This window comes from Sciurus carolinensis, chromosome 11 (genome assembly GCF_902686445.1).
Source record: "Sciurus carolinensis chromosome 11, mSciCar1.2, whole genome shotgun sequence".
In the NCBI taxonomy this organism is placed as follows: Eukaryota; Metazoa; Chordata; class Mammalia; order Rodentia; family Sciuridae; genus Sciurus; species Sciurus carolinensis.
The window spans coordinates 117,624,110-117,637,120 of NC_062223.1; the positions used below are offsets into that span (position 1 = coordinate 117,624,110).

At 42.9% G+C, this 13,011-nt stretch overlaps 1 protein-coding gene across 2 annotated transcripts; it reads left to right on the forward strand.

Moving 5' to 3' along the window:
- Positions 1-1,878: 1,878 nt before the first annotated feature.
- Positions 1,879-12,762, forward strand: LOC124959811 (T-cell surface glycoprotein CD3 epsilon chain). 2 transcript variants are annotated; one of them, XM_047518228.1, is made up of 9 exons: positions 1,879-2,005; positions 2,118-2,222; positions 5,127-5,147; positions 6,427-6,441; positions 9,165-9,182; positions 9,592-9,810; positions 10,594-10,761; positions 11,296-11,342; positions 12,337-12,762. In XM_047518228.1, exons 2-9 carry the CDS (start codon positions 2,174-2,176, stop codon positions 12,391-12,393), a joined length of 594 nt encoding a protein of 197 aa, XP_047374184.1. In that variant the 5' UTR covers positions 1,879-2,005; positions 2,118-2,173; the 3' UTR covers positions 12,394-12,762. The 2 variants fall into 2 exon arrangements, with proteins under 2 accessions (XP_047374184.1, XP_047374183.1); XM_047518227.1 differs by lacking the exon at positions 9,165-9,182 and adding an exon at positions 8,998-9,015 and having other exon boundaries at positions 1,884-2,005.
- Positions 12,763-13,011: the final 249 nt, after the last annotated feature.

The window sequence follows — 13,011 nt, forward strand, 5'->3', positions numbered from 1 at the left end:
TTAGCAGCCACAGCCTGAAAGGCTGTGGGGACCAGGGGCTCTTCCATGTCTTCCCTTAGGTCAGCAGAGGTGCCAGTCAGGGACTGGGAATGATCCAAATTAGGTAACAAAGGAAGGAGGTAACAAGAATCAGATGGAGCCCCCGGATAGCTGTGGGAGTACAACTGGAACTTGTCCCACTAACTCCTTTTATAAGATTTCGGGCAAAGAGATCAACCAGGATCCTCAAAGAGCTGTTTATGGATGGAGAGAAATTATTATAGAAAGTCAATGGATCCGAGCGATGCAGGAGTGAATCATGTGGCTATGGTGTGGCACCACCCAGATGCCCCCTGTAGAACCACTCCCTCCCCCGTCTGCTGGGATTATTGTGCCCTGAGGACTCACAGGTGAACCTTGTCAGGTACTGACCTCAGCGGAAGCAGCTCTTCACCCCACTTTGTACATGTCTCTGGGAACAAACAGCTTCCATCCAAGACTGGATGGTGTGCCCCTCACCCCAATTCAAGACAGCTCTAAAAGGTCATCCCAGCCTGAGAAGTGATGATATAGCCTTTTCTCTTCCTCATCTCCTGACTTCAAACATGATGCTTCCTCTGGAAGAGGTTGCCTGTCCTCTTCTCCACCTGGTTCACTCCTGTTCGCCCATCAAATTTCAGCTTGTATGTCACCTGCTCAAAGAGACCTCGACCCCCAGACTCTTTTGGGCCCCCCTTCTGTCACCCCCACAGCACCAGTGTGTCCTCTTTCTTAGCATCACTCTCCTGAAGTAAGTCCGGTCCACTTTACTTTCTTCATCTACAGGGACTACAGATCTCTTTACTGTTGTCTTACTATCACCCAGCACAAAACTACAGCACAGTAGGCACTAAATATTTACCAAGTGAACTTTGCCAAAATGTTTTCTAGTGTGCTAGCTCTGTAATCTGCAACAAGTTAGATGATATGCCTGAGATTTGGTTCCCTCAAGTATGAAATGAGGGGGCTGGATTTGTGGCTCAGTGGTAGAGCACTTGCCTGGCCTGTGTGAGGTCCTGGGTTCGATCCTCAGTACCACATATAAATAGATAAATAAAACAAAAGAACTGTTGACAACTAAAAATAAAAAATAAAAAAAGTTTGAAGTGAGACTAAATATAATACCTAACTTGGAGGGGTTTTTTGTTTTGTTTTTCGTTCTGGGGATTGAACCCATGGGCACTCTACCACTGAGTATGTCCTCAGTCCTTTTTATTTTTGAGACAGAGTCTCACTAAGTTCCTAAGGGTCTTGCTAAGTTTCCCAGGCTGGCCTCAAACTTGCAATCCTCCTGCTTCAGTCTCCCAAATCACTGGGGTTACAGATGTGTGCCCCTGCACCTGGTTAAAGGGTCATAGTGAAGATTAAATGAGATGTATCAGTAAAGTCCTTAGCATAGTGCCAGGATGTAGTGAGCATTTGATTAATGAATGCTTAAAAACGACTCACCCTTGAACAAGCAGATTTTGAAGCTGCCACTCTTCCCTCTTTCTAATTTGAGTATTATGTTTATTTTTGTAAAGGTTATACAGGGAAACAGGGCGTCTCATGATTTCAAACCAACATGTTTTTTTCAAGCCTAAAGCTCTTGTTAATAATGGATGGCTCCATCCTGCTACTCCATGCCAGGGACACCATCAAGAAAGCAAATGTTCAGCTTCTCTCTCTTCCTGTAACAGTTGGTAGGTGGGTGGGACGGCTATCTGAGAAAGGAACCTTGGATGTAGAGGAACATTGTGCATGGTCCAGGCAACTAAATGGCAGGTGTTTCTCACAGCTCCTTCAGGGTTTGCCCAGAGTCCTCTTGCTCATCCTTTGGAGAAGTCTGTGGGGCCCATCTTTCCTCAGCCAATTCAGGTGGAGGCCTCTGCCTTGAACATTTCCAAGTGACGTAGAACCCACAGACCCAGAGGCCCCTCTGTGCTTCCTGTGTGGTGTTCAGAAACCCGCCTCCCCTCTCAACCTCAGGTGCCTGCTTCAGAAAATGGTGAGTCTCCTCGTATAGTGCCTCCCTTTTTCATCCTGGCATTGGGAACAATGGCTCCAGTGTTCTTATATCCAGCAGATGTTTTGAAGACATCCTCTGGTTTCCTTTTCAGAAGTAATAAGCCGACTCTTCACCATCGTAGTCGAGTGAGCATCCAGTGAGAGAAGGATGCAATCGAGCACTCTCTGGAAAGTTCTGGGACTCTGCCTCCTATCAGGTGAGTAGGATAGAATAAGGAAGGGTGGTGTTTCTCCCGTCCATCGGAAGCCTCACAACTTACCTCATGTAGCCCGGTTATACCAAAGAGCCTCATTTACCAGAAGATATAAGGAACTGTGCTACCGTTAGGTTCGGGGATTAAGGTTGGAAACAAACAAAAGAAATGTGCCCCCAGGTGCCTAGGACATCATTCAGGGAACAGCCAAAGAGAAATAGATGGCAGGATCATATCGACCGAGAGCAAAAAGTCTCTCTACCACCAAGAAACCCACCTTAGTTCTTACTAAGCCCTTAAGAACTAGCACAAGAGATCAGAAGAGCTAAGCCCCAGTCTTTGTTTTGGGAAGATCAGACAATTGAACCTAAAGTCTGCACAGAGTACAACAAATTTAGTATCTTTGAAACAAGCACCTCATAATTTTCAGTCCTTTTCAGATGCCCAAGAACTTTCAATTAGATTAGTCCTTTCTAAAGCAAGGCAGGACATGAACTGATAAATAACTAAGAGCATTTGCATATCTCATGAGATTAAAAAAAAAGATTGCCATTTATTGAGTGCCTGTACTATACAAAGAAAAATCCTTTGTATGTGTGAACTGATTTAATCCTTACCTCCACCTTGGAAGAAAGATGTTATATCCTCTATTTTATGAAGAAATTAATACTCAAAAAGTTTACTATCATTTAAAACCATACAGTTAGTAATTGCAGAAGTTGATCCGAGAGAAATCTGGGCTGTCCATCTACAGGGCCTGCGCTCAGAATGGCCACACTGCATGAGGCAAAATGGCTTCTGATGGCTTTATTTCAAAGGCCTAGGAAATGCTGTCGCAGGTGGGGCTCCTGTCTCAGAGCCACAGCCATGGTATCTTCGCTTCCTGCTTCGCCTTGGGTTGTTTTCTTAAACTTGAACACAAAAATCACCTGGGGAACCCTGTTAAAATGTAGCTTTTACTTCAAGAGCCCTGAAATGGAGACTAAAGAGTCCACATTCCTAATAAGCTCCAGGTTTATTAATCTGTGACTGGTCCAAAGAACATACTCTGAGTCCCAAGGTGTAGAATGTGACTTCTGCAGTGATTGATTAGGCATTTTCCTAGAGGCCTATGGTATAAACTCTATTCTTCCTAAGAAAAGAAAAAAGCAGTGTTAAAGATCCAAGCACCCCTAGAAATTTGGTATCGTGAGAATGTGCCCAAACTGCTCTTGTTACTGGACTGCTAGCCAGAGGCCTAACTCCCAACAAATCAGTTCTGGCCACCTGCCCCAAAAACCAAATGGAAAAAGTTATGATGAATAGCAGGAAAGGAACTTTAATCAATATGACCATATTGGGAAAGCAAATGAGATCAAGCTTCTCAGCCCTGTCTTTGGGGTATTGACATGAGTGTTAGGTTTAAATAGAGAAAAAGTGAGACAGGGGGCAAGCAGTATGCATAATTAAATAGTCTTGGTCAAACTGCGTTCTGGTTGATTATTATCTCAGTTCTGGTTCTACAAGGTGGCTCCAGAGAAGTCCTTGTCCTTTGAAGAGACAATCTCCTTTGCTTCACAGCATGTTTATCAGACCATGATCCTGGATGGGGGTGGGGACAACTCAGCTCCCAGGAAATGATTGCTCTTGCTTTGGAGTAGGGGGCTGGTTTCATCAGGGAACTATCTGCCTTTAAGTTTCTACTTGTTCCTGGAAAGAATAGAAGAATGACTGAAGACTTCTAGGCATTGCTCCAGGGAGTCTAGAACAGGATATTGTTAAAAGCTAGTAGTTGAATGTCCCTGAAAATCTTGAAAATACTTTAGTTTCCTTTATCTTCAGCCTTGAAGGGGACAGAATGCCAGTTTTAGATGAACACTCCTTAAATGATTAACATACCTATGTGCAAAATTGAGTAGGAGTCTAACACAAAGTTTAATAAATAAGACTGGAGCCAAATGCAGTGGAGCCTGCCTGTTAATTCCAATAGCTCGGGAGGCTGAGGCAGGAGGATCACGAGTTCAAAGCCACCCTCAGCAAAAGCGAGGCACTAAGCAACTCAGTGACACCCTGTCTCTAAATAAAATACAAAATAGGGCTGGGGATATGGCTCAGTGGTCAAGTACCCCTGAGTTCAATCCCTGGTACCAAAAAAAAAAAAAAAAAAAAGATACAAAATGAAGGTAACTTTTAGTTACCGATAGGGTATCTGCAGCACCAAGTAAAGAGTTGGTACTTTTTAGGAAAGGCAACCTATTTAAGTACCTGTTATTCTCTAGGGATGAAAGAATATCTCACCCAATGTAAAGGTTGTTGGTAAACAGGAAACTCTCCGGCAACACCAGGGAAATTGGTCACTGTAATGAATTCAAGTCTTAGTTGATTGAGGGGATTTGGGAGGGTCCAGAGGAAATGTGATCAGGCTCTTCAACACATGGGCTCTAGTTTATGAGTAATCAGGGTTTCAAATATTTCCTCTTATCTCAAGTAGAAAATAAATGGAAAAACTGAACCATCCAACAAACAGAAGCCAGAGATGTAACAAGAATCCCAACATTTATACCCAACAAGGAGCTTGTTTTTCTTCCACAGTCAGAGACCAGTTTTCAAAATGGAGGCTTGTTTGCAAAATTCTTTTTCTATTTCTCTAGCCAGGCAAAAAGCAGCCCCAACTTATTCTAACTTCTGTTTGTTGAATATCGTGTTCTCATATTTAATGCTAGATGTTTCCTTTCTCTGTTTCTTCCCAAATTGACTGGATCAATCCCCAGCAATAAATGGCACTTTTCTAAGGAATAGAAACAACTACGATCAGGCAGTGACTGGAAAGAACTTTAGATGCTCATTAATATAATTCATTATTTAGAACCGCATGCTTTCACAATATTTTCTAACTTTTTTTTTTTTTTTTTTTTAACTATTTTCCAGTTGGTGCTTGGGGGCAAGAAGGTAAGATATGCTTTTTTTCTTTCTTTCTTTTTTTCTTTTTTTTTTTTTTTTTTTTTTTTTTTGCGGTGCTGGGGACTTGAACCCAAGGCCTTGTGCTTAAGATATGCTTTCTTTGCTATGAAATCCATCTGGGATTCTTGGTAGAGCAACATGCTGAAAAACAATGTTTCAGTCAACAACTAACAGAATATACAATAGTGGTTCCATAAGATTATAATGGAGCTGAAAATTCCCTATCACCTAGTATTTTTACTGTACACTTCCTGTTTAGATGTGTTTAGATACACAAATACCATTGTGTTGCAGCTGCCTAGAGTATTCAATAGAGTAACATGCTATAGGTGTGTAACCTAGAAGCAATAGGCCACACCATATAACCTAGATGTGTAGTAGCTATACCACCTAGATTTGTGTGAATACACTCTATGACATTCACACGATGACAAAATCACCTAACATCATATATCTCAGAAACTGATTATATTTGTGAGGGGAGCGCTCTCTCTTGGCCTCCCACAGAGCTTTCTTAGAGACCAGTGAAAGGGGTTTCTACTATTCTCCTTTGCCTTTTCCTGATAAATCTAGCCCAGAATAGGGAATCAGAGATTATAGTAAGAAACTAGTATTGATTCCAAAGGAGAATTGAGACTGTTAAAATTTGAAAGTGACAACAGTTTTCTTTCGCTTGCCTCTCCTATTTGATGTGTAATTTTGTAGAGAATGTGTGACGGGCCAGAATGCATGCCCAGGATTGCCTGGATGAACCTCAGGGCAGCATTTTGCTGCACATTCAGAATCACATCTGAATACTCTGAACGTGTCTGTACATGCATCTAAGTGTAGCAGGCCTGGACTTACCTTCTCAACCACAGCATTAGAGTCCAGAGTGTCCCAGTACTGGAAAACTCTATTCAGTAGCTCCTCCAAACTGAGGGAACCACTACTGTGTTCAAAAGCAGCAGCTGTGCCAGTCTGCTTTCCACTGTGCTGCCTGACTGGTGGCAGCCATTTTTACAAATTTTGTGGGAGCCAAATAATTGATAATATAGAGTGTGGCATGCCATGATATGGGTAAATGCAGAGTAAAATGAAATATAAAATGGCCATGAGGTATTTAAGGTAGAATGTAAGATCCAAGACAGCTTATGATACACAGCCAAGGGACTTGAAGATCCATTGTTTTCTAAGATTGAGGGAAGAGTCTTAACCCTTGAGGGAGGGGCTTATCTTAGTTGCTGATTGGAATGTTGCTCATGGTTTCTTATTGTTTCTTTTTCAGATAATGAAGAAACTGGTAAGGACATTTTCCTTTTGTACAACCCCTCTTCAAATGTGAAACAACATAGTCATAGAGGACACTTCCAGTAGTAAACAGTGAGAACCAGAACCATTAGCAGGAAAATATAATTACCTTTCAATGGGATCTGTATAACATGTTCCTGTATTTGTTGCTAGCTGTCGCGCTTGATTATAATAGCTGTGCATGCATGTATCCTCCCTGAACTTACTGCTACAGAAAAGCACACATCTGGGTGTGGGTTGGAGCATCCATGTGTTTTTCTACAAACAGTGACATTCATTTACCTGGTCTGGTGTCTGGCCCATAGAAGGTGCTCAGTGAATATTTTTTGAATGCATAAATGAACAAAAATATAAATGCTTTGCTGATTCTGTCTCCTGGAGGATCCACCTGTCTTGTGGGAGCCAAATAATTGATAATATAGAGTGTGGCAAGCCATGATATGGGTAAATGCAGAGTAAAATGAAATATAAAGAAAGGAATGGTCAACACTACAAAACACAGTTGAAGAAGGTTCCCTGGGGGAGGTAATTCTTGAGCTGAGTTTTAGAGGATGAACTTGTATTTTGAAGAAGAGAGATTCTTTAGGCAGAAGAGAGAAGGGCGTACAGTGTGAGGTTAAAGGTCTAACTCTGAAGCTAGACGGCCATGTTTGAATCCTGATCCAACTCCCTAGTTGCTACATGACTGAATAGTTAACTTCTCTTTGTATATCGTCATGTATAAAATGGAAATAATAATGATACCCATGTGTATGTTATTATGAGGGTTGAAAGAGTGATTCTTTTAAATTCTTAAACATTATCTGACCTATAGAAGGCAGTAGGTGAATTTTAGTATTATTATACAGAAAGTACATTACTATAGTTATAAGCATTAAAGTTTATTGAACATGTATGTTCTTGGTATTGCCCTAAATATCTTACCTGAATTTCCTCATTCAGTTCTTCTAACATTCCTACTCTACAGATAAGAAAACAAAGACTTAAAAAATAAATAGGTAGCCCATAAGTATAAATTTATAAGATATTGCAGTTCATTTTCTTAACCATTATGAAATACCATGAATGTGTATACAATCTTTGTGAACACACCTATTTGTAGACATAGACATCTAGACCCATGTATGAGCACATGTAAGTCTAAGCTGTGCTACTGAATTTATGTGATATTTCTAAAAACATCAGTGCTGAAAAATTATTAAATCAAAACAATATCATCTATTGTCATTATATTCAACTTTCAATTATCAGTAGATGGAGAAGGATTTGTTTATGTTAGATACAGTCTCAGTCAAATGACTATCTTTTTTTTTTTTTTTTTTTGCCGTACTGGGGATCGAACTCAGGGCCTTGTGCTTGCGAGGCAAGCACTCTACCAGCTGAGCTATCTCCCCAGCCCCCAAATGACTATCTGAATGGTGGGGTCAGAGCTCAATTCTGTTCTCTACGGTAGCAGGACCCTAAGAAAAGAGGAGAAAAACAACTAAAATTTTTCTTTTTTTTTTTTTTAGTTTATCTTTATTTTTTTTAGTAGTAGATGAACAGAATACCTTTATTTTATTTACTTATTTTTATATGATGCTGAAGATCAAACCCAGTGCCTCACACATGTTAGGCAAGTGCTCTGCCACTGAGCTATAGCCACAGCCCTGAAATCAACATTTTTCTTGAGCACCTGATATGTGGCATTCACTTTCACCTTCAGAATCCATTTAATTCTTATGAAAACCCTATGAGGTGGGCATTTATCTCTATTTCCCTGATGAAGAAACAGGTTCAGAGAGGTTAAATGACTTTCCCTTGCTCACACAGCTAGGGCAGATCTGAGATTCGGACACAAGATTTTTGTCTCAGAGCCCAGTGTTCTTTCTCCAGTACCACACTGTCTCTGAGCACCCCACCGCTCCTCTCTTCTGGTTGTCATGTGCCAGTCTAGCACAGCCTAGTACTGCCCAGTGTCCTACCCATACTCTTCCAGGAAATAAGGAAAGATAGCCGCCAGTCCTACACCACCCCCAGGCAAAACTTCCTGCTGTGAGGAATGTGACTAGATCCCCAAATTACATTAGTGGATTTCAGTTGTCCACACCAATGGTCCCTCCCTCCAACAAAAATAATTGGGAGTTGATTATACTCAGAGATAACATAAAGTCACTTTTTATTGGAAGAACAATGTCCTTAAAATGTATAGAGTGATTCACATCATCTAAAGGCAACAACAGAGAATGTATATGGAATAAGAAGAAAGATATTTGATCTCTATTACAAGGGATTCTGTTATAAGAAAGAATTTCTGGCTGGGCACGGTGGCACACGCTTATAATCCCAGTGGCTGGGAGCCTGAGGCAGGAAGATCATGAGTTCAAAGCCAGCCTTAGTAACTTAGGGAGACCCTGTCTCAGAATGAAAAATAAAAAGGACTGGGAGTATAGCTCATTGGTAGAACACCCCTGGGTTCAATCCCTAATACCAAAAAAAAAAAAACAACAAAAAAAAAAACTTAAACCAGGATTCTTTTCTTACCAATCTTTCTTCTTTCTATTTGCAGATGACCTGACCCAGAAGCGTGAGTTTATGGTCCTTTATTTATTTTTGTCTAAGGATGCAGTTTGGTAAATAGTGGTTCAATCCCTAATACCAAAAAAAAAAAAACAACAAAAAAAAAACTTAAACCAGGATTCTTTTCTTACCAATCTTTCTTCTTTCTATTTGCAGATGACCTGACCCAGAAGCGTGAGTTTATGGTCCTTTATTTATTTTGTCTAAGGATGCAGTTTGGTAAATAGTGAAGAGAGTAATCAAGAGAGATTAGACCCAAGAACTGAGGACCTCTCAAACATTACATGCCCAACCCCCATTTTAGAGAAGTTCCAAATAGGGATTTTTGTGGGATTTTCTTTACTTCCATCCTTCCCTCCCCAAGGTCCAACATTCCTGCCTATAACTGAAACCACCTTTCAGAGAGTTCTCTTGTCCCCTCCTCTCACATCCTCTAGCCAGTAGGCCTCTATTCTGATGAACAAACCTAAAACCAGGATGTGAGTGCTCATGTTTGGTTGATTCTTTTGTCATTAATTTGCCTTTTCAGGAATTTTCCTGTTTTCTCCCTCCAATTTCCCTTCTCTTCTCTCCCATTCCTCAGAATACAAAGTCTCCATCTCAGGAACTGATGTGGTGCTAACGTGTCCTCCGATGGTGCAGGGACAAATACATTGGGAAAAGAATGGCCAACAAATAACTGATGAAAATGAGGAACAACTATTCCTGAAGAATTTTTCAGAAATGGAGAACAGTGGTTATTATGCGTGCTACGCAAACGCCCAGGACAAGAGGAACCATTATCTCTACCTGAGAGCTAGGGGTAACACAGGAGGGTCATTTCAAAAGGGCATTCTCAGTGACCTCTCCAACCCAACTCAGAGTCCTCTGCTGTCACAGGGCTTCCTTCTACTCAATCCTGGGACTGTCCAAGGCCACACAGCATCATTATTTCCTGGAACACAGATAAAAAATCAACATGGGTCTCTCTGGATAACCTCAGTCAGCTCTAGTCTTAAAAGAGCAACTTCCCAAGAGACAGGCTGGGGTCATTTAGATTGGGTCACACCCAGAATTACAATATGAGTTTATCTGATACTTTATCCAGAGATACATTCTTTAGAGAGACTTGCAAAGAAAACCAAAATTGCTATTTTTAAACGGTCTAAACTGGAGTATAATAATGAAATCATAAGGAGAGCTAACATTTATCAAGTGCTTATAAAATTTCAAGCACTCTACCCCAAATCCCTGTCCTTGCCAGGGATTTTTTCATGTATTCCTCCCAGAAGCTGTATGAATTAAGTACTACTTTATTTCCATTTTGTAGATGAAGCAACAGAGACTCTATGGGTCAAAAACACATTGCACAATTCCCATAACTAGTGAGTAATGAAGCTAAGACTCGAACCCAGGACCGTTGGACTACAGTTTGCTAGTTATTATCGTTGTTGTTATAAACATATTGAAGGGCAGGGCTCTGGCCTGTGGCAAGTGTGTGAGTGTTGAGGGGAGAATCGCCTTCATTTGTTCCTTCCTTTTCCCCTGTGCCCTGATGTCTTCCCTTCTCTGTCATTTCTCTTCTCTCCACCCCCGGCCCCTGTAGTGTGTGAGAACTGCATAGAGGTGGATCTGGCGGCGGTTGTCACTATCGTCATAGTCGACATCCTCTTTACTCTGGGTTTGCTGATGCTGGTGTATTGCTGGAGCAAGAATAGAAAGGCCAAATCCAAACCTGTGACACGTGGAGCAGGTGCTGGTGGCAGGCCCAGGGGTAAGACCACCAAGCTGGGTCAGACAACATTGCCTCCAGGGGGGCATCCAGCCTGGGGCAGGGTGGGCAAGTTCAGGGGAAGGTTGAAATGGTTTCCTCAGAACATGTACTACCGAGGTGCTTCCGAGGTCTCCCCATCCAAGACCACTCCTCTCCTTCCCACCTAGAAATGTGTGACCACACTTATGAAAATGAAGGGCTTCCTCAAATGCTCATCAGTAATCAGATTCCGCCCTCGAGCTGTGAGAGGAGAGACTTTGGGGTGCTCCTGCCTTTTCCTTTCTGTTCTCCCATGGGAAAAAACAACGGGAGGACAGGGCTAAGGAAAGTCACAAAATGCTGACAACAGTGTGAGGGTCCTTAGGGATGGGACTGAAGTAAGAAAATGAAAAGGGCCCTGGATGGAAAAAGAGAGATGTGGAAAAGAGGACAAAGGGGACTGTCAACCTTGAGCCAGGTCTTATTGGGGCAGTCAGCACTGCAACATCGGTGTTCCCCCTGGAAATGAATACTTCTCCTTTCCCTCCTCTGTAGGGCAAAAGAAGGAGAGGCCACCACCTGTTCCCAACCCGGACTACGAGGTAACAGGGATAGAGTGAACAGGAAGGGGTGGGAAGGAAGAGCATGCCCTTCTAGGGCAGATGGGAACAGGACTGTCTGTCCTGTCCTTCTCATCTGCCAGATACTCTGAAGGTCCTTACTCAGGGTTCCTAGGACAACCCACCATGTGGCCACCTCTGCCTCTTTTATGGCAGAACAGGCTCAGAGGCTGTTGGCTTTCGCAACCATGAAGAGGCAGGAGGGTGGGAATACACCCCTCTCTCTGGGTACAGCCCTGGAGAACATCACATATGCAGAGTCTAACATGATAAATGCAGGACTGATGTTGCACCAGCACATACCAATGTAGTCAACCAGTTATTAAAATAGGAAAATGATTCCTTGGTAAATAGCCCCAGCCTCCCCCATCGCTCCTGCGCATACACTGTCAGACACCACAGCCCATCCCGCTGCCTCTTGATTTGGTAACTTAGCAGTTAATGCCTGGCACAGGGGAGGACCACCAGTATTGTTCTCATTGGTTGGTGGGTGTGTGCTAATAGTTAGCACATATTTTCACTGTCACACCTGGACCAATTCTACAAATATTTATTGAGCACCAGTCAAGCAGGTGATATTTACTTTCCCATGAGTGACTTCATTTAACCCTGCAAAAACCCTGAGAAGGCTGGGATTGGGGCTCAGTGGTAGAGCACTTGCCTAGCATGAGCAAGGGCCTGGGTTCAAAACCCAGTATCACACACACACACACACACACACACACACACACACACACACACACCTGAGAGGTGAGTCTTTAGACTCCCATTTTTGAGATAGGAAAGATGAGGCTCACGGAAGTACGGAATCCAGGCCAGTCTACTACCTGTCAGAGTCAACTTGGAATCCCCAGGTGCCCCCTGACTCCAAACCCAGCATATTTCCATTGCACTACATCTAGATCTCCAGGGCCCTTCTACTTTATGAACTACTTCCTCCACCCTACTAACCACCCCCTCTCTGTTCCACCCCTAGCCTATCCGGAAAGGCCAGCGGGACCTGTATTCCGGCCTGAATCAGAGAGGAGTCTGACTGCTCTGGAGGATTGCCTATGTCTGCCTCTCCCTGGGCACTCTGCAGTTCCTTGTTCCCTGGACAAGTTTTGGACCCCACAAGAGAATTGTTCCTCAGTCCCACAGAGAACTCACAAAATCCTGCAGACTTGTCCCTGGCACGCTCCTTCCTGCCATCTCTACCTGTTGCCCGGTTCTAGGATTTTGCTGCTTCGTTGTCCTTTGAAACATCACGGCTAGTCAGCCTGCCCTCTTGTCAGGATATTTATTTCTGTTATTCACTCCCTGCCAATTCCTCCCTTCCTCCCCACCCCACACAGATATTTCTGCCTTCAATTCCCTCCTTCCTCTGCATAAAATTGTCCCTCATCCTGTAATCCCAGCAGCTTGGGAGGCTGAGGCAGGAGGATCTCAAGTTCAGAGCCAGCCTCAACAATTTAGCAAGGGCCTAAGCAACTCAGGGAGACCCTGTCTCTAAATAAAATATATAAAAGGCCTGGGGATGTGACTCAGTGGTTAAGCGCCTCTGGGTTCAATCCCCACTACCAAAAAAAATTGTCCCTGGGCTGGAGTTGTGTCTCAGTGGTAGAGCATTTGCCTGGCATGAGTGAGGCCCTGGGTTTGATACTCAGCACCT

What these genes read in the sequence shown, in the direction of transcription:
- LOC124959811 (XM_047518228.1), top strand. Translation starts at nt 2,174, where the DNA reads ATGCAATCGAGCACTCTCTGGAAAGTTCTGGGACTCTGCCTCCTATCA. An exon ending in GGGACTCTGCCTCCTATCAG is followed by an intron (nt 2,223 to 5,126) that starts GTGAGTAGGATA and finishes ACTATTTTCCAG; the next exon opens with TTGGTGCTTGGGGGCAAGAA. An exon ending in TTCCCAACCCGGACTACGAG is followed by an intron (nt 11,343 to 12,336) that starts GTAACAGGGATA and finishes TTCCACCCCTAG; the next exon opens with CCTATCCGGAAAGGCCAGCG.